This window comes from Danio aesculapii, chromosome 13 (assembly GCF_903798145.1).
Source record: "Danio aesculapii chromosome 13, fDanAes4.1, whole genome shotgun sequence".
NCBI lineage: Eukaryota > Metazoa > Chordata > Actinopteri > Cypriniformes > Danionidae > Danio > Danio aesculapii.
In genome coordinates, this window is record NC_079447.1 from 52,695,149 (window position 1) to 52,715,993 (window position 20,845).

General features: G+C 34.5%; 2 protein-coding genes across 2 annotated transcripts in view; one reads left to right on the forward strand and one right to left on the reverse strand.

The window, feature by feature from the left end:
• The window catches only part of perp (p53 apoptosis effector related to pmp22), a 12,174-nt gene extending 4,118 nt beyond the window's left edge, over positions 1-8,056 (reverse strand). The window contains exons 1-2 of the mRNA XM_056470381.1: positions 7,779-8,056; positions 1,465-1,605 (exon numbers count right to left, since the gene is read on the reverse strand). Of these exons, the coding sequence (XP_056326356.1) occupies positions 1,465-1,605; positions 7,779-7,983 (346 nt within the window). The 5' untranslated portion in view covers positions 7,984-8,056. The remainder of the gene's footprint in view (positions 1-1,464; positions 1,606-7,778) is intronic.
• A 5,023-nt stretch (positions 8,057-13,079) lies between these two features.
• Positions 13,080-20,608, forward strand: psmb1 (proteasome 20S subunit beta 1). The gene is made up of 6 exons (XM_056471358.1): positions 13,080-13,242; positions 14,486-14,593; positions 16,533-16,614; positions 18,427-18,556; positions 19,692-19,798; positions 20,300-20,608. The coding sequence occupies exons 1-6, from the start codon at positions 13,142-13,144 to the stop codon at positions 20,483-20,485; spliced, it is 714 nt and encodes a 237-aa protein (XP_056327333.1). The 5' UTR covers positions 13,080-13,141; the 3' UTR covers positions 20,486-20,608.
• The last annotated feature ends 237 nt before the right edge of the window (positions 20,609-20,845 follow it).

A 20,845-nucleotide genomic window follows, 5' to 3' on the forward strand; every position in this document is an offset into this window, starting at 1 on the left:
CAGACAGAAATAGAAAGTGAGAAAGAGAGAAAGAAAGAAAAAGAAAAAACAGAATCCAGTTTTGTGGTAATGTATATTAAATAAATACAAACGAAACAAACTAATATTATTATAGAAAACACAAATTCACTAAACGTTGTGGATCTTTTCTTTAATTATTAATTATCTAAACCAGAGTTTACGAGTCGCTAAACTGCACGATTCTCAAAATCATGACCACAATTAGACTTGCAGGACGAACTCGACTGTAGGACAAGTGGAAATCACATTTTTATTGTGTCGAGAAAAAAACAGCAAAGTATGAATTGGGAGAATAATTAGCATTCCGAGTCCACATCTCACGGTTCGGTCTTTATTTATCCAGCTAAATTAACAACAATGAGTCACATGGACGCTCATATGTTTTGCTCATCAAACCGCCCGGCCCAACATCCACATATTCTTCACACAGCATTCATCACAGACAGAGTGAAGGAAATGATCCTGCTGTGAACTTCCTCAGACAGCGAGTCCAGCACACACGAACTGAACAACACCACAAAAACACACGTTTACTGCAGGTTTCTTTTAATATCTCTATCATCAGTGTTCTTGACCTGTCACTGTCATTCTGTTGCACTGTGGAGGCTTCGGTCACAAAAACAAACCCCTTGTGTGTGTGAACATGAAGCTCTTTCTGATTCTAAATTCTGATTTGTATTGAGTATATCGATACGACCAATATATCAGCCGATATTTATCATTTTCAAAATATCGGCACTGATCTAGGTGGGACTTTTATTTTGACAACACTTAAGTTGTGTATGTTTAACATCTATTTTTAAATCCATTATTAAAATTTAATTCAATTTGATTACATTCATTAAAATAAATAACACAATATCGGTTAAATATCAAGTTATCGGTCCCATATCGGGCGAACACTATATTAATTATTGAAAATCGACATATGACTCTATCTTTGGGCCAGTTTGTAGGCCCTTATATCTGATAGACATCATTGGATTTACTCTTCAGTGTTTGCGCTTTCAGCAGTGACCTTGACATTACACTGAACTAAACTCTGAAAACTGGACTGAAGCCGTTTTAATTTACTAGATCTTCATCTATGCTAAGCTGCTTTGACAATATCTACATTGTAAAAAGTCTATAGAAATAAATATAGATGTTCTGATACGATTGTTCCCTTCCTGATACTGATACCTGAGCTCAGGGTATCGGCCGATACCGAGCACTGAACCGATACCAAGTTTGTGTCTGTAGAAACACTTGTGGATGCTATTACTAGCCATGTATAAACTGACACAATTAATTTACGGTGTGCTTCATACTTCTCCATTAATAAAATACCGATGCCAGAACTTTTGCAGTATCGGCAAGTATTTCCGATACTAGTATCGATATCAGAATAACCCTAGAAATAAAGATGAACTGAATTAAATAGATAAACAGCTGACGTCTTACCGGCCAGGATGAGGAGTCCTCCGATGAAGGGCAGCAGGGAGATGTTGAGTGTACAGCACAGAGCCACTAATGAGATGATGAAGGCCAAGATGAGGATGATGAGGCCGATGATCATCAGAGCGGCTACAGCCTGAGCCCAAGCTGAAGGGACACCAGGAGGAAGACTATTAGCTCACTTATACATTGAAAACAGTCAAAACCAAACTCAAATAATATAGTTTTTGCTTTGAAATGAGGATATTTGAAATATCTAACGTATAAAAAACGTATATGAATAAAAACCTTATGAATAATTAAATACAACTAATCTATGTTACACCTCCAAACACACTTTTTTTGTGTCAGTATGCTTTAAACTCTCTTGAAATGCTCAGTCATACTAAAAACACATTCAAAAGATAAACTTTCACTCTATTATGGTTAAACTATGGTTAGACTTAACATTGCATATCTTGCGATGTGACTATGGTACCCATTGTAACCTTTGATTTGGCCCACTGAGAAGAGAGTGAGAATGATGGGGAGAATTGGGGCGAATGCTTTTAACAGAGATCGTCATGTCGAATTTAACGTAACCTTTTTTTTTTGGTTTGTTTTAATGCTGAGCTACAAAAAAGCAAACTGAAATTAAATCTTTCAATTAAATGTTGTAAACGAATCAGATTCTTTAAAATGGAAGTACGGAAATGAAGTGTTGTAAACAAACACACACACACACTAGGGCTGCTTGATATTACGATCTCTTATTTTTCTGCAATAAATATTGTTTTGTTCTCACTTTCAGAAGAAATTAAGAGTCAAAATGAAGAGTTCTGCCAATGGGGTAAGTCAAATAATACTGTGTTTTGCTCTGAAATGTAGATATTTGGACTAGAAACAAGAGTAAGAAAAAAATTTATAAAAACGTATAAATAATTAAATACAAATAATCTGTGCCCAAGTGTTTTAAAGTCTCTTGAAATGCTCAGTCATAGGCCCTAATCATTATTCAGAATTTAACGTAAGCTTTTTTGTTGGTTTGTTTTATTGTGGAGCTTCAAAAAGCAAACTGAAATTAAATCTTTCAATTAAAGGTTGTAAACGAATCAGATTTTAATAATGTAAATACTGAAATTAAATGTTGCAAACAAATAAAAACCCACACACCGCAGATGAGAAACACTTTTTAGGACTTTTTAAGTTTGACCAATTCAGATTTTTTTAAATGTAAATACTGTCACTCGATGTTTTGAGGACAATGAACAAGACAGCACATATGATCAAATCTGCAAAGAAATATGAAATAATAGTATGAGTGTCCCCATTATTAACTTCACTGAATTGACTGCCAGTAAGATAAAGGATAAGTTATACAATTCTCAAATAAAAAAAAAGATGCTTTTCTTACTTTTTACTTCCAAATATCTACAAATTCTCTCTAAACAACGCAAAAACAACCCTTTTTCACTTGTCAGTGAAATATGTGTCCTAATAGTGTTTTTTAATCAACGTGGCACATATATATGTCCGTCAACAACATCTTAAAAAACCTGTTTAAGGGTTTCGTCACCCTTTAAATCAAGAAGATTTTCTAGACAAGCAAAACATTGTCTTGTTTATAGAAGTAATAAGTCTAAATGAGTTTTTCCTTCAAGCAAACTAAATAATCAGCCAATGTGGTAAGCAAAATAATCTAGTTTTCACTTTGAGTTAAGATTATTTCCCTTCCCCCATTGGCAGATTTTTTGCTTGTTTTACTGAAAAACTCACTTCATTTTGACTCATTATTTCTAAAAACAAGACAATTAAATGTGTCAAGTCTCATTCACTTCCATTCATTTTTCCTACTATTCAAATATAACATTAAGCCAGCATATATACCCCTATAGTTATCACCAAACTCTCTCTGTTTAGTAATACATGATTACACTATTATGTCGAGAGTCACTGCCTGACTGTTCAGTTCCGCTGAATAAGCTTTCATGCATATTTGTATGACTGGTAGGGACAAATGAAAACTAAATCTCACCACTTTCACTTTATTGACATAACAAAGTTTAAAGAAGCGGAAGTAAATCAGTTTATAATGTGTTGGACTACACATTAACAGGTTTCCATCAATGTTTAACCAGTTTCTCTCAGTCATCAATGAGTTTCAAGGACTTGTAGAGGCAGCGACTGGTTTCTAACACTGGATAGAGGAATGTATGTGTGGTGTGTGTGTGTGTGTGTTTCGTCTGCATACACAGTCACACCCAGAGAGAGTTGCCTGAGGAAGGGTGTGGTGCATGAAGCTTCTGAACAAATATGATTGATGCCTTCAGTATTATTCGCTCTGGCTTCATCATATATCTAGTCAATTCATCACTCAGACATTAGTAATCTTTGGCATTCAAGAACAAATCAGCTTCTCATCAACTCTGTGGTCATCAGTCTGCATAATTAGACTGTAACAAAGGATTAGTTGACTTTACTTAAAAAAGTGAGAAACCCATTGTTGCTTGGAAGTGTTAAGTTGACGTAACTTAATTTGTATAATCATGTGCATAGTTCATAATTACTTAATAAACCTGATACTTAAAACCTGATAATCTAAGTACCTAATCATTTCAAGGCAACAGGTTTACTCACTTTATTAAGTAAAGTCATCTAATCGCTTAAAAAGCAACAGGTTTACTCATTTTTTAAAGTATATTCAACTGATAGCTTTAAGATCAACAGGTTTACCCACTTTTTTAAGTAAATTACCCATTCTAAACTCTTAAATGGTCACAATTTACTTATTTATTTATTTATTTATTTATGTTTATCTTTTTTACTTTAAAACATGTGCACTATGGTGATTTGCACTGTAGATCTGCCTGACGATAATGTATTTAATGCGTATTTGATTTTTGGTATATTTTGGTATAACGTCAACTCTCTTTTTAAGTAAACTCAACTAATCACTTTAAAAGCAACAGGTTTACTCACTTTTTAAGTTATTAATCGCTTTACAAGAAGCCGTTTAACTCACTTTTTTAAGTTAACTCGACTAATCGCTTAAAAGCAACAGGTTTACTCACTTTAATTAAAGTAACTAATCAAACCGCATTAAAACAATGAGTTTACTCATGAGTTTTTTATTTTATTTATTTTTTCCGGGGTTGTCATCTTTATTGGATAGGACAGTAGAGAGTATTGACAGGAAAGTTTGGGGAGCAGAGAGAGGGGAAGGATCGACATAGGACCTCGAGGCGGAAACTTGAGTCACCGTGAGCACTATGCTATATGTCAGCGCACTTAACCCCTAGGCTCTTGGTGCCAACTATACTGTGTTGTTGTTTTTAGTTTGACTCAACTTAAAACTGTAAGGCAACTTGCTGCAGAGCTTTTTTTGAGTTGACAACTTAAATTGAGTCAAGTGCAATACTTGGTTGAAAGTTGAGTCAACTCAAAAACCTATGCAGCAAGTTGCCATTCAATCTTAAGTCAAGTCAACTTTCACTTTAAAAGCAACAGGTTTACTCACTTATTATAAGTAAGGTCAACTAATTACTTAAAAAACTGAGTACACCTGTTGCTTTTAAAGTGAAGTCAACTAATTGCTTATTATAGTGTTAACTTAAATATAAAGCAAAAGTAATAATGCTACAAATAGTGGAGCAGTGCATCACATCATATATAATATAATCCCTATGATATGTGAATAATTTATATGCACAATTGTACATAAAGAGAACTAGAGTATATACGATTAATGTATAAAATACTCTGTTAAACTATAATGTGTCTTGTTTTCTATCTACTGATAGGCCTTAAACATTCACCTATAGCAAACTAGAGTAAAAAACAGATAACTAGTGTAAAAAACAGGTAATGCATGAGATAAAGTCAAAGATGGCAGGTTTTGCCTGAAGCTTAAAGTGTTTTCAAAGCTGTCAACAGTGGCGTCTATAATTTATTTAACAGGTTCAACTGGTTATAAGTGGCTGTATTTGCACACCGAACTATTTCCACTTTCCCCAGACTATAACGATCATACAGAAGTTGCTAAAAACCTCTTTTTTGGGTTGATACTAGAGTATAAATTAAACATAAAGATAGATTAAAAACAGAAATGACTTCCTGACAAGTCGATGTGTAGTTTATCAGTGGAGTATTTACAGTGTAAGCAGCTTAGGGAGCCAAACAACACACATAATAGTGTAGTCTAATGTATATATATATATATATATATATATATATATATATATATATATATATATATATATATATATATATATATATATATATAGTCAATGTCATAATGTATTAGCTAACAATATATTAACATATATAATAAGTATAAATCTTAAAAACAAATTCATGTTAGTTCACAGTGCATTAACTCATAATTACACAAAATTAAGATGTTTTTAATTGTTAGTTCATGTTAGCCCACAAGAAAAAATACTATAGTAATATAGTAAACACTCACTACATTGTTTTTGAACCATACTAGCGTGTGTTATTGAATGCTACAGCATATTGTAATACTAGTGAACTTTTAAATTAAGTGGTATATTTTAGTTTTTACTATAGTAAACTGTGGTGTACTGAAGTATAATATAGTTGCAGTAAAGGGTGATTTGTTTGTTACTATAGTTGCATTACTATAGCAACCAGCCTCAGCTGATTAATAATTCACAGGGGCGTAGCATCCAGGGGGGACGGGGGGGATCCGTCCCCCTCACTTTTAGAGACAGACCATTTAGAAACAGGTGAATAATAGCTATATGAATGTATAATCTCATACAGCCCTCCTCCCTACTTTTAAAATGTCTGCTACGCCCCTGATAATTCAAGTATTTTACTATAGTATATTTTAAAAATTGCTAAAGCATTTACTATAGTATTTTTCATGTAGGAACTAATCATGTGTATAGTTGACTAAACAAATCTTTGATATGTATAATGAATAAGAGGAAGCTTAAAAATGCTCTTGACAAAGAAGCTAATAAAACTAACACACATTATGCAAATAAAATATTGTTATTATTTTATGTATATATTATTGTAAGAGCAGGTGTCTAAACTACATTTTTCAGTTTTGTGGCATCATATATTAGTTTTGAAGCATAATATTTAAAAATGTATATTGAAGAGAAATACAGAAAAGAACACATTATGCAAATAAAATATTGTTATTTTCAAAATATATTACTGTAAGATATTATCATGTAGTAGATATTAAGATATAAGATATTATCAACATTATTAGTTTTATTTATTTTTATTTATTTAAATTTATTTAAACATTTCCCTATTGTCTTTAAAGCTGGATCAAACATGGCTCATATGTTATATATATATATATATATATATATATATATATATATATATATATATATATATATATATATATATATATATATAATATTTTTTTATATTTTTTCAAGTACATTAAGGATGAATAGAGCAGATAAAACACTTTCTGCCTGTTTTTTTTTTCTTCTGAAGTTTTTAATTATAAAATAACTATAATACTTTAATTAAAAATAACTTTAACTTTCCACAAAAAACACTTTTCAACTGTATTAAATTTTTCTTTGTTTTTAAAAGCTTTTTTTATTCAAACTTTTCCCTATTATCTATTGTTTCCCTAGTGTCTTTAGTGCTGGATCAAACGTATCATCATATTTTCATGTTTTCAAGTAAAAATATAAATAAATATATATATATATATATATATATATATATATATATATATATATATATATATATATATATATATATATATATATATGAAGATAAATCGGCTACTGAAGAGAAAACCCTTTCCACCTCTTTTTTAATTCGAACTTTTCCCTGTTGTCTTTAATGCTGAATAAGTCACATAATAAATATATAACAGCTTTAATATTTTTAATTGGAAAAACTATAACCTTCCACAAAGAACACTTATATATGAAGATAAATAGACTACAGAAGAGAAAACCCTTTCCACCTCTTTTTTAATTCGAACTTTTGCCTGTTTTTAACGCTGGCTCAAACATGAGTCACATATATAATATAGGCTATAAAACAAGTATAATATTTCAAAAAATCTATATTGAAGATAACTTTTCATCTGTATTTCTTTTCTGAACTCCATTCGAACTTTGCCCTGTCTTTAACTCTGGCTCAAAATGGGTCATATTTGTTTTTAAAACGTACATTGAAGATAAATAGACACTTTCCACCTTTTTTCTTGCTTTTGAACTTCTTTTAAACGTTTTATTTCGGATTTCTCCCTGTTGTCTTTAACTCAGGCTCAAACTGGTGTCTTATAAAGTCCCTGTTATCAATCCGTGAACTCTGTACTGTTGACTTACGTAACTCCATGAGGGATTTGCAGTCCCACTGGTCGTTGCGGCCTCGGCACTGCTTCCACATGCTGGCGTAGTGTGTTTTGGCATCCTGATCCTCCACCCAGCCGGACTGCGCCGCGATCGCGATAATGTCGAATATAATGGCGAACAGCAGCAGCAGCGGCAGGATCCACCGACACCGCGGGTACGCGATCCCACACCGGAACATTATGCTTCTGATAGAGTGTAACGTGTAAAGTGTGTTCTGGTCGAGTGTTAATAAGTTCTGTGGTTGTTTTATGGTGTGTCTTTATCGGAAACTTTCGCTGAGCTCCACCCCGCGCTGAAACCTGATCTGGAGAAGCTCAACCTGTTTCAACGGAGCCTCTCAGGGCTGGGCATAAAAGTCTATTGACACACACACACACACACAGAGAGAGAGAGAGAGAGAGAGAGAGAGAGAGAGAGAGAGAGAGAGAGAGAGAGAGAGAGAGAAACAGAAACAGAAACACATCAACTTTATTTAATTCAAGGGACAGCCTACAATGTTAGCATTAGCTCTATTGTAAAAAATCTGGGTGTTATATTAGACAGCAACTAAACTTTTGAAAACCATATCTTCCATGTCACAGAAACAGCCTTCTTTCATCTGAGAAATAATGCTACGAAGAATGCTATCTCAGATGCAAAAAAAAAAACTAGTCTATGCTTTTATGACATCTAGGCTGGATTACTGTGATGCTCTGTTCGCTGGTTGCCCAGCATCTTCATGCAGCTGACAAAGTTCTTACCAGGTCAAACAAATATGATCAAATTATCCAAATGTTATCCTCCTTACACTGGCTTCCTGTTAAGTTCAGCATTGAGTATAAAATATTGCTGCGTACATATAAAGCTTTAAATAATCGAGCTCCTGTTTATCTAACCAACCTTCTGTCTTGCTACAATCCAGCTCGCTCTTTAAGATCTCAAATCTCAGGGCTTCTGGTAGCTAGTACCCAGAAAAGCTAAGTCTACTAAAGGAGGTCGATCCTTCTTATTTATGGCTCCTAAACTCTAGAATAGCCTTCCTGGTAATGTCCGAGTCTCAGACACGCTCTCTCAGTTCAAAACTAGATTAAAGAGCTATGTTTTAGTAAAGCATACACACAATGCATCACATAACTGTAGGATGCATGAGTGTGCTTCATGCAGGTGGGCTTGACAAACCACCTGTTGACATTTAATATCTATTGTTCAAATGAACAGCAGCTACGCTAATTATTTTCTTTGTTCTCTATTTCCACCTGGGGATGAGGCCTCTATGATTGTGCAGCGCTATTGATGAGATCTAAGACCTGTGAAGAGATGAAGCCAACCATCGAGGACAAGTACAAAAATACACTTCATTAAACATGTTCACATCACTTATATGCTATATAATTGCAGGTTAACTATGTTTATATATAACAACTTTAACTGTTAATAACTATTAAGGGCAGCATGGTGGCTCAGTGTTTAGCACTGTGGCCTCACAGCAAAAAGGACGCAGGTTTAAGCCCCGGCTGGGTCAGTTGGTGTATGGAGTTTGCATGTTCTCCCCTATTGGCGTGGGTTTCCTCTGGGTGCTCCGGTTTCCCCCACAGTCCAAACACATGCGCTATAGGAGAATTGATGAACTAAATTGGCCATAATGTTTCCCAGTACTGGGTTGCGGCTGGAAAGGCATGCGCTGTGTAAAACAAATGCTGGAATAGTTGGCGGTTCATTCCTCTGTGGAGACCCTTGATAAATAAAGGACTAAGCCGAAGGAAAATGAATGACTGTTAAAAGGTATTAGTTACTAATTAACTAGTTAAAGTTATTAGTAACTAATAACTAGGCCCACATGGAATCTGAGCGTGCAGATATCCGCAGATTTTCCGCAGATTATTAGCCCATCATTAATTCTGTTTATTTACTTAAACAGAATGTGTGTAAATGTGTGTAAATCTATATGTATTCAGTTTTTAAATTAATTACAGTGATATTATTAACTAATATGAAAATATTCATATGATTTATGTACAGTGCAGTTTGTAAAGTAATATTGTCTGTCTTTTAGTAGAGATCTTATATGAGAGACTTGCTTTGTTTAACAAATAAAGTGAATCTAATTGGATTTGCATTTTTAACATTCAATAAAAGTTAAAAAGATATTATTTTTTATTTCACATATTAAGGTTTTAGATATGATACTCCCAAAATAATTTGGGATTTTTACCAGAAATATAAAAAAATATCCGCAGATTCTGTCTGGCCCTACTAATAACCTTAACTTTTCTTAATTTGATTGTAATGCAATAATGTGCACCTTTTGTAAAGCTGTTTTGAAGCAATAATTATTATGAAAGCGCTATACAAATAAACTTGAATTGAACTTTTTTTTTTATGCTGAAGAATGTCATTTATGGACAGGAGTCCTAAAGTTATTGTAGAAATATACTGTGAATAAACTCAACTAGTAATAATTATCTTCTACACTGCAATAAATGCTTTTCTTTATTGATTTTGTGTCTTGTTTCTAGTCCCAATATATAAAAATTCTTAAATCAAGAAGCATTTTCTAGACAAGCAACACTTATTGACTTGCTTTCAGAAATAATATTAACATTTTTCCATAAAACAAGCAAAATAATTTTGTGTCAAAGCAAAAACAAGATTATTTTGGGTTACTAACACATTTTTGTTTTCTTCAGGTGAAGAGAATTTTAATAAACATATCTTTCATTATGAAAAGATGTCAAATGTCCTTCATGCAACCCAACTCTAAAATATACTGGGTTATTTCAACCCAATTTTGAGTAAAACATGGACAAAACCAACCACTGGTTTAATCTATTTAATGATAATTCATATAGGATAATGATTCATATTAATCCTATATTTACCCAACATTGGGTTACAACAACCCAGCAATTTTTAGAGTCAACCATCAGTGCCAGAAAAGACTTTAAATTGTGAACTGTTGTCCAATAATTGTTTTTTTTTCATGAATCAAAGGGTGTGATCACATTCACAAAGTCCTGAATCTGCCTAATCAGAATAAATCATGATGAAATCTCGCATCCGCCCTCCTCATACACCCATGCAGAAACAACCCAATGCCATTCCTCACAGCCTGCTGTGATTCACAGTTTGCAGGCTTCATGTTTGGGTGTTGTTCTTCTGAATGTGAACTGTGTGTCTGTGTGTGTGTATGTGTCAATATGTAACATGTACATGTAGTATGTATGGCCATATATGAACACATATACAATTATAGATATGTGAATTCTAAAATGTGAACGTGTGTGTTGCAGTTTGCATGTATTTCCATATGTCAGGCTATACGGAGATCACAAAACCTTCATGTTTGGGTGTTTTTCTTGTTCTGTTCAGATGAGTCAGGAAGAAGAGCGTCGGGTGGAGGCCGAGCTCCACCTTCACACTCCTGAAGGACAGGTTCATGAGCACAGCAGCGCCTGCAGGAGAAACACACACACCCTCCACACACACTCACAGTCTGCAATTACTCAAACATGCGGCTGTTTTCTCATAATACAGATGACCTTTTTCACAATGTCTCCATGTGTGGGTATGCTTTGGGTAAATTGTGACCCTGGATAGAAATCTGATATATGGAAATATATGCAAATTACATATGCGACACATTTAAATTCACATTTGTATTTCACAGACACAAAATATACCATATTTGCAACATATATTTCTAAATATTGCAAAAATGTCCATTTACATACTGTATAGTCTATTATTTTTCAATCATTGGAAATACAAATATACATAAATGTTCAAATATTTATATATATATATATATATATATATATATATATATAGATAGATAGATAGATAGATAGATAGATAGATAGATAGATAGATAGATAGATAGATAGATAGATAGATAGATAGATAGATATCATGTCACTGTATATATGTTTTTTATTATTATTATTTTCTTGCTATTGTTTGAGTTTTCCTTTTTGTTTCTGCTGTAAAAAACAGATGGGCAGATTTACCACAGTAAACAGTTTTTTACTGGTTCAACTAACTTGCATGGATATCAGCAATATTATTGTTTTATTATTATTATTATTAGGCTATATCATAGATATATTTATTATTAATTGTTCACCTCAAGACTAACAATAATCTAGCAGAATAAACATTGTAAATTTTGATGTCATGCAGACTTTAAATTAAAATGTTATACTAGGCTAACTTTGATACATTATTCATTCATTCATTCATTTTTCTTTCAGCTTAGTCCCTTAATTAATCAGGGGTCATCACAGTGGAAGGAACCGCCAACTTATCAAGCATATGTTTTACACAGCTTATTACCTTCCAGCTGCAACACAGTGCTGGGAAACAGGGGCGTAGTGGACATTTTAAAAGTTTGTGAGGGGATGGGGGGGGGGGACGGCTGTATGAGATCACACATTCATATAATTATTAATCACCTGTTTCTAAATGGTCTGTCTCTAAGTGAGGGGGACGAAACCGGAGCACCCGGAGGAAACGCCCCTACATATTTTTAAATTATATATATATATATATATATATATATATATATATATATATATATATATATATATATATATATATATATATATTCTGAGATCTGTATTAAATATAACTCATTTTTTAATTTACCTGATGATCTATAAAATCACTGTATGTATAGACACTATATGCTGTTGAATGTTTTTTTTTTTTTTTTTGCTATTGTTTGTGTGTGTTCCTATTTGTTTCTGCAATAAAAGAACATGGGCAGATTAGCCACAACAAACTGTTTTTTACTGGCTCAACTAACATGAAAGAATATCCGCAATATTATTATTATCATGGATATATTTAATATTATTCATTCACCTCAAGACTAACAATATATACTAGCAGAATGAATTTTGATGTCATGCAGACTTTAAAATATTTTACTAGGCTAACTTTGATACTCAAAGTATGAACACGTTCTAATTAATACTATAAATATGTGATAAGCTATTTTTAAACAGTCAGATAAAGCCAATGTGATGATAAAGCAGTGTTAGTTACAAACATGCTTTGTTTACTGAAGTCATGTTGCTTGTTGACACTGATAATAACATGACATATTCGCTTCAGTCATTTTTCCTTTCTTTTTTTCACTTAAGCGCAGACATTATTGAGTTATTTGGCTGCTAGTCTGTTTAACTTTATTATCAGAATCCTCGTAGAAAAAAGAAAGCCTTGTTTTGTTGTAAACGCTAGCCATTAGCGGCAGCAGACGGCGCTGTGTCGTTAACGCGCACAGGAAACAAAGGACCTGTCAACTTCCGACGGCCATATTGCGGTGATACAGCGAGTTTTGCGGAGAGAAGCTCATCATGATTTCTGCCCAGGCTTATGGAGAAAATGGCAAAATGAAAGAATATCACTACACAGGACCAGTGGAGCACAAATTCTCCCCTTATGCCTTCAACGGAGGGTAAGGAGATCTACTTTCCTCCATTTTCATTCAGCAGAGCAGCCAGCGAACATGACAATTCACTTCACAGCTGAAATTCACCCATAAACTCGTCATAAAAACTGATTAGAGATTAAAATTTTGTGAATTTTACACAAACTAAATGTCCGAGAGCTAAATTCAGTAAAATATCGGGTCTAACAACAGTATAAATTGAATTTAACCGTGTGCTGATTTTACTTTCACTATCAGAACTGCAGGATTTATCTTAATAATTAGTTGTAAAGTCAAAACTGCTGATATCTAAGGTTAAAACATTAATATTTACAATTAATATGGTTTAAAATTGATTTTGTTAAAATAAAAAGTCGTTTTATTGTGGGACGTTTATGTAATTTCTATATTTGTTCCCACATGACTTAAGTACTGTAGTAATTTAGTTGTTGATACTATAGTAAAGTGTATTATACTGTATACATTATAGTAATCACTCTTTATTTATGAAGGCTCCAGTATACTATAGTGAACAGAAACTAATAAATGCTGAACTAAAGTAAACCATGGTGTGTTGTAGTGTTATATAGTTTTAGAAAATGACAGTATGGTGTTTGTTTATAATAATATAAGTGTATTATCTATAGAAATAACTCACTGAGGTAAAGTTGGTTTTCATTTGGACATTCGCCTTAATAATATATATTAGAAATTAGTATTATTTGCAAACTCTGAGTAGTGCAATCATATTAGCAGCCAGTGACTGTCAAAGTACAACATGGTTTACAGTCATTCAAATAGTGCTTATGTTATTTTGAAGCCGTTCTTGCATGCGATTTCACATCGAATATTTAAAGTAGCGTAGTAAACAATATAAGGAGCAAGTTGTCACTGAACGAATGTGCTAATATAAAACCAACTTTACCTCAATAAATAATAACAGACAAGACTTGAATCAAGCAGTTGTGCTGAGCTAAAGTTGGTATATGCTTGCACATTTAGACATTCTAATTAATATTATAATTTCAGAAGTTATTTAAATAGGGAAGTCATATTAGCAGCCAATGACTAACTTAGCATCAGTTAAAAAGTGCTAATATTGTTTTGAAGTCATGCTTAAATGCAATTTCAGATTGAATATTCAAAGGAGCATTAAAGCGAGCAAATGTGTGAATATCAAACCAACTTCACCCCAATTTGTCTGTCTTTATTGATTGTTTACTTTTTTGTTTCTTTAATTGAGGCATTTGTGTGTTAAATCTGTTCTCAGGACAGTGCTGGCGGTGGCTGGTGAAGACTTTGCTATCGTGGCCTCAGACACGCGTTTAAGTGAAGGTTACAGCATCCACAGCAGAGACTCACCCAAATGCTACAAGCTGTGAGTGACCCCGCTATTATCACTGACTTAAATGTGCATGAGCCAAAGGCAAAAACGCTTTTATTACCGTTTTAAATTTTAGTGGGCGTCTTCTGTAAATCATTGTAGAAAATGTATGATAATCATGATTATTTAGTACTCAGTCAAGAACTATACAGAACATTAGATGCATTATTCATTTAAACATGCTCTGTGTGTCCTGTTTATTTATTTTACAGAGTACAAAATCATGAGTATTATACATTTTTACCATGATTTACAGAAGACGCTCATTAAAATTCTGTGATTTTTATTTCTTATTTAGGACGATAACCATGTTCAAGGTATACTGCGGTTTGTAAGTCTAGGTTTTAAAACCGCCCAAATTTTCTGCTATACCATTCCTATGGTATTTGTAAGTTTTTTTATTTATTTATTTATTTTTTTGTTTTTAGGACAACAGTATCTGTTGCTATCCAAAGATGCCATTTCAAATTGTAAAGAAATGAAGGTTTTTTTTAAGTGAAGTTTTCAAACTAATTTGGAGAGGAGCATGTGATATGATTGACTGCAGCTGGCCACTCATCTACATTCACTAGTTAGCCAATCAGATTAACCCCAACTCACTATAAGTAGCCTAGCTAGAACTACTCTCTTATCTTCGTTTTCCGAAGAAACCCCCCATCCACCCCTTCTCCTCCTCTTTTCTTTTACCACGTGGAGCTCTCGAGAACCACCTGATCTCGTACTCCCCTCATATGCTCTATGGACCAGGTGGGAGCCCTGGGCTCAACTATCTCCGAGCTCAGGGTTCTCTCCCGGGACAGCATGCCAAACCTGCTAACAGTTGTCAAACAATATCTAAGTGTGAACTCTTGAAACTAATGACGACAGCAGAAGTCAATGATTCATTTAAATTATTTAACCTGAATTTAATGTAACCTGACATTTAATGTAACCAAATGTTAGTAAACCTGACATGTTTACTGCTCCAAAATATTGTTTTTTTACCCAGAGATTTAAAAAGAATATATTTTAGAGCAGTGATCACAATACCGTCAAACCGGGATATTTTTATCCAAGGTTATCATACCGTCAGATTCTTATACCAGCCCATGCCTATAAGATTTTTACCCATATTATTGTTTTTAATCATGTTTTATTATGAAATGTATTCATTTGATTTACTAGTTATTTTTTGCAAGATACTATTATTCAGCTTAAAGTGCAATTTAAAGATTTAAGTAGCTTAATTAAGCAAATTAGGGTAATTGGGCAAGTTAGTGGACAATAGTGGTGTTTTCTTCAGCCAAATTTCTTTTTTTGTTTATTTAATAGTAATATTAATAATAATATCAACCTTAAAATAAAAAAAAAAAAAACACTATGCTTTTATTCCAGCCAAACTAAAAGAAATAAGACTGCTGTGAAAATTTCCTTGCTCCATTTAACTACTTGGGAAATACTTTTACCATTGGGTTATACTACTTGGAATAGTTTTGGCTAATAACTTGTGAGCATTTTTGAGTGAATGTGAAGACTATGAAGTGGATTAAATCTTTGTATCAGTTAAATAAGATTTTCCAGTTCTCGTAAATGAGAAAGTGCACTTGAATGCTTTAAAATCCCTCTCATCAATAGTAATCCAGAAACAGAAATTTCACCCACTTCTCTCTCCAGAGTTATTTATTAATTATTTATTATTAAACCATCTCTGTGTCATTGTTCTCAGATGCGAAATGCAAGAATGTTAAAGCCAGTGACGACGATGAATGATCAAATTAAAGCAAACCTACAGTTTATATTGTGTGTGTGTGTGTGCGTGTGTGTGTGTGCGTGTGTGTGTGTGCGTGTGTGTGTGTGCGTGTGTGTGTGGCGTTCAGTATTTTTGTTGCTCCTTTTACTGAATCTGCTAATGAAGGAGTCTAATCTCTCTGTGTGTGTTTTTTTCCTCCTTCAGGACAGACACTACAGTGCTGGGCTGCAGTGGTTTTCATGGAGACTGCCTGACGCTCACCAAAATCATTGAGGCCCGACTGAAGGTGCGCTTCACAGCCTAGAAGGGAAAATGGAAATGCTGTTGTGCATTTTCAAGAGGGATCATATTCAGTGTGCTGACAGTATGACACTGATATAATGATTCACTCAACAAAATGAAATGATTTTAAGAATTGAACAAGTGTCCTTTTATTATTTCTCGGTGATATTGCTGTAAATAATGCTGCACATGTATTTATAAAATAAATATACCATTTGTCAAATAACAAAGCAAATTTTAAAACCAATTTAAAAAAAAAGATAATACACAGAAATGATCTTTATTGTTATACTTGGTTATTCTTAGCTTGAATTTTTTCCCCATGCTTTATTATTATTTATTATTTAAGGTATATGACTATTAGGGTTGAATCAAGAGACAATGCCATTGTCCATCACCGATGGCCGATAAACATCACAATGCTGAGCCGGCATTGCGATCCTCCGCCCCCGTCGCAGCAGCAACCCGCTCGTGACTAAACACACACTCGAACCCCGTTTACCCTAACACGTCTTAGTTTTAAAATGGATAATCCACATCCACACTTACATTTCATCTAGCATTTCTGAAAAGCTCTCCTTCCACACTATACTGCTGAAACGCACATCATGTGACCACACACACAAAAACACACTGTCATAGGCTGCAGCGTACGCGCATATCTGAGCTCCAGCAGTCTTGAGCACAAAACTCCAGAGAGCAGTGCAGGTTGGACCGTTTATCAAGGATGTAACGCTGGATGGCGTCTCACTATAGTTGTTAAACGTGATGTTTAATTCATAATGTCTCTATCTAACGACTCTTCGGTCTTTTGAATCCATCAGGTAACGTGTCACAGCGTCAGTACACTGCTTCAGTCTTTCGCTTTCACGCTTGTACTTAGTCATTTTAGTGTAAACCTCAGATACTGTTGGTTGGGCTCCTTTTTTACCGACCAAGTTTGTGGACGCCATTATAACGACACAGATCACTCTGCCTATTCATGCATGAGTCCTGCAGAAAAAGGGATTGACAGGTGGTAATTTGTGTGTAACTTCTCTTTATTTATTTATGATTTGGTTATGGGTAAAACTAAGACCATGTGGGTCAGGTAGTTGAAACATTAGGCTACAAATAATTAATTTGTTATGAATTAATTAATTATTCATAAATAACTAATCCACTGCTGCCTACGGCGACAATGCCATCGTCCATCGTGATGTTTCACATTAGACATCAAACGATGCCAAACTGGTCGACATCGCCCAACCCTATTGACTATATGCATGTTTTCTGGTACAAGCTGAGTTCTCTGCACATCTAAACAGGGTGAAAAACCCTTTGCATCAGATATAAAACTGAACAAATTTCCTAAATGTTCAACTTGCTTTTTCATTGTCAACTTGGCACTTTTTTTGGCACTTCATGTTTGCTGTCATTGATTTAATAATATGACTAAAAACACTTTAAACATTATTTGCTGCAATTCGTTTACTGCTATTGCACACATTAAGACCTGCTATTCCGACTATTCCAGTGCATTGCATTTTCACCATGTCTGGTGTGAATATTTCACAACATTTATTGTTTTTGTGCAAAACATCGCAAAGAAAAACTTAATTTCATTGACTGCTATAGTATTTGTTTTTCCTACTATGGTTGTCAATGAACATTGATCCCTGCTGTTCAAAAAAATGATTCGTATAAAGCTCCAAATGATTTGAATAATCACACATTGAAATGGGCTTCCAACCAGCTCATGATGAAACTTTACATCCCCACAGAAATATCTACATGTTCTGAGCGCTGTGTTTGACTTTCTTTAATGCTCTTACAGATGTACAAGCATTCGAATAACAAGAGCATGACGAGTGGAGCCATCGCAGCCATGCTGTCCACCATTCTGTACGGCAGACGCTTCTTCCCTTACTACGTCTACAACATCATCGGTGGTCTGGATGAGGAGGGTGAGTCCGGGCGAGAGACTGAAGACCGCTCTGGTGCTGAGCCCGGTTGCATGAAAGTCCTTAAGCTAAGAAATCCATTAGTTTGAAGGTTAAGGGGACCCTTAGTAAAACCCAAGCGTCGGCTTAAGGAATTTAAGCCTTTCATTATGTATTTTCCCCTTAATGATCTAAGTTTGCCCTTTTGCTAACCTGTTGCAACAAAGTCCTCAGTAACAATATCCCCCTTAGCAAATTTAAGGGATCAAAACAAGCAAATTACACCCAAATAAAACTGCTTAAATAAAAGACTTGCAGGGCTGTCAAAAAACAACAGATGAGTAATTTAATAAAACTATTTAATGAACAAGCTAATATGCACAGCGTAATAGTGATGGCACGTCTGCGCAGGAGTGCATCCATCTGAAATGACAGTTTCAGTGCAGCTTCAAAAGCCAGGCCAGCTTTAAAGCTCCTCCATATAATGTCGAGAGCGTCTTGATAAGGAAACCTCTCGACTCGCTTAACGGAAAGAAAATGGCACAGATGATGTGTATTGCAGAGTTACTGTAAGACAAGCGTTCGTGGTTACGATCTGTTTACTATAGCAGCTGCAGCAGTCGTTGCCGTATGTTGCCAGACACTACACCTTCAAGGACTTTTATGCAACCGGCGCCAGGTCTTCAGGCTTAATTCAGCCATCAAAAAGTCAGGAACACATTAGGCAACCTGGGGTACTGCAATATAACTGGCAGTGGGCTGGTTCTAGAGACCAAAACAAAGACGGTCCTACGCTGAATGCAAATTATCAAAGCAGAATATCTGACTTTAGCTTTGGTTTTAGATAAACAGTTATATTCACTGAGCATGTTTCTGAAATATCTGCAAACATTATGGTGTTTTTATACTTTAGAAGAGTCTCTTTAAAAACTCCTCTTCATCACCACATAAAGACCAATAAATAAGATTACTGTGACTGTGGCAATGCTAGTAAAATAGATGTTGCATCTTCAAATTTAAACCATCTTATATTAATTAATACATTGTTAGTGCAGACATTTTATGATCTTAAGTCTCTCCGAGAGGTTGATCAATTTCGTTTCACATATGCAAAAGCTCTATTATTCTCTAGCACAATAATTGTTTTGCTTTATTCCAGGTCGAGGTGCCGTTTATAGTTTTGATCCAGTTGGTTCCTACCAGAGGGACACGTATAAAGCGGGTGGATCAGCGAGCGCAATGCTGCAGCCGCTCCTCGACAACCAGGTCAGAGTTCAGATTATCATCATAATCTTAAATGGTCTATCTTAAACCCTATTCAGACCAGTAGTTTCTCATCACTGCCGAACTAACCATAGGATTTTGTTAGCTCATTAAGAAAAAAAAGGTGTGCCTTTTATAATCTTTAATTGAAATCTGAACATCCTGTTTGTTTTGAGTTAAATTCTCAGATTAAGGTCTGTCTGAGGTATTGGGAGTGGCTAACATGCTTAACCACACCCCTCCAGTTGTCAGTTTTGACAGCAAACAGAAATGGTTAGCTGGAGTCTGTTAGGCTGTAATAACTCTCCCTAAACCCTTTCCCCATTTCATTCATTTCCTACTTTATTACATCCAATCAGCTCGCAGTAGAATAAAACAAGCCACGCCCACTGTTTTCTCATTTAATATTCAGTTTCTCTCACAATACGAAAAAGAAATGTTGTTGATTCCAGTTCATTAGGAGTGAAAACCAACCATTATAATGGAGCTGTTTGTTGTGCTCAGATCGGCTTCAAGAACATGGAGAACGTGGAGCATGTTCCTCTGACGCAGGAGAAGGCAGTGCAGCTGGTGAAGGACGTGTTTATTTCTGCTGCGGAGAGAGACGTGTACACCGGAGACGCCCTCAAAGTCTGCATCGTCAACAAAGAGGGCATTAAAGAAGAGGTCGTGCCGCTCAGGAAAGACTGAGACGCCTTCCCTTCTCCGCACGCCAACGTTAGCCTCTTTTTGTTTCGCTCCAGATGCATCTTTCATTCTGCTGTCCTTTTTATATTCTGTCTCGAGAATAAATATGAGACTAGTATCACCGTTGTCTAGCGTTCAGTGTGTTTTGTAAAAAAAAAAAATAATGGGTTCCACACATTTAACTAATAACTATACTGTGAAAAATATCTTTACTGTGAAATAAAACGATTAGAGACTTTAGATTTAAATTAGCCTATAAATATATATATTGTTTTTTTTTCCTGCATGATTGCAAAAACAAAAGACACAATGAACATCTCATTTTATTTTAAATGATTAAGTTTTACTGGTCTGGTGAAGGTT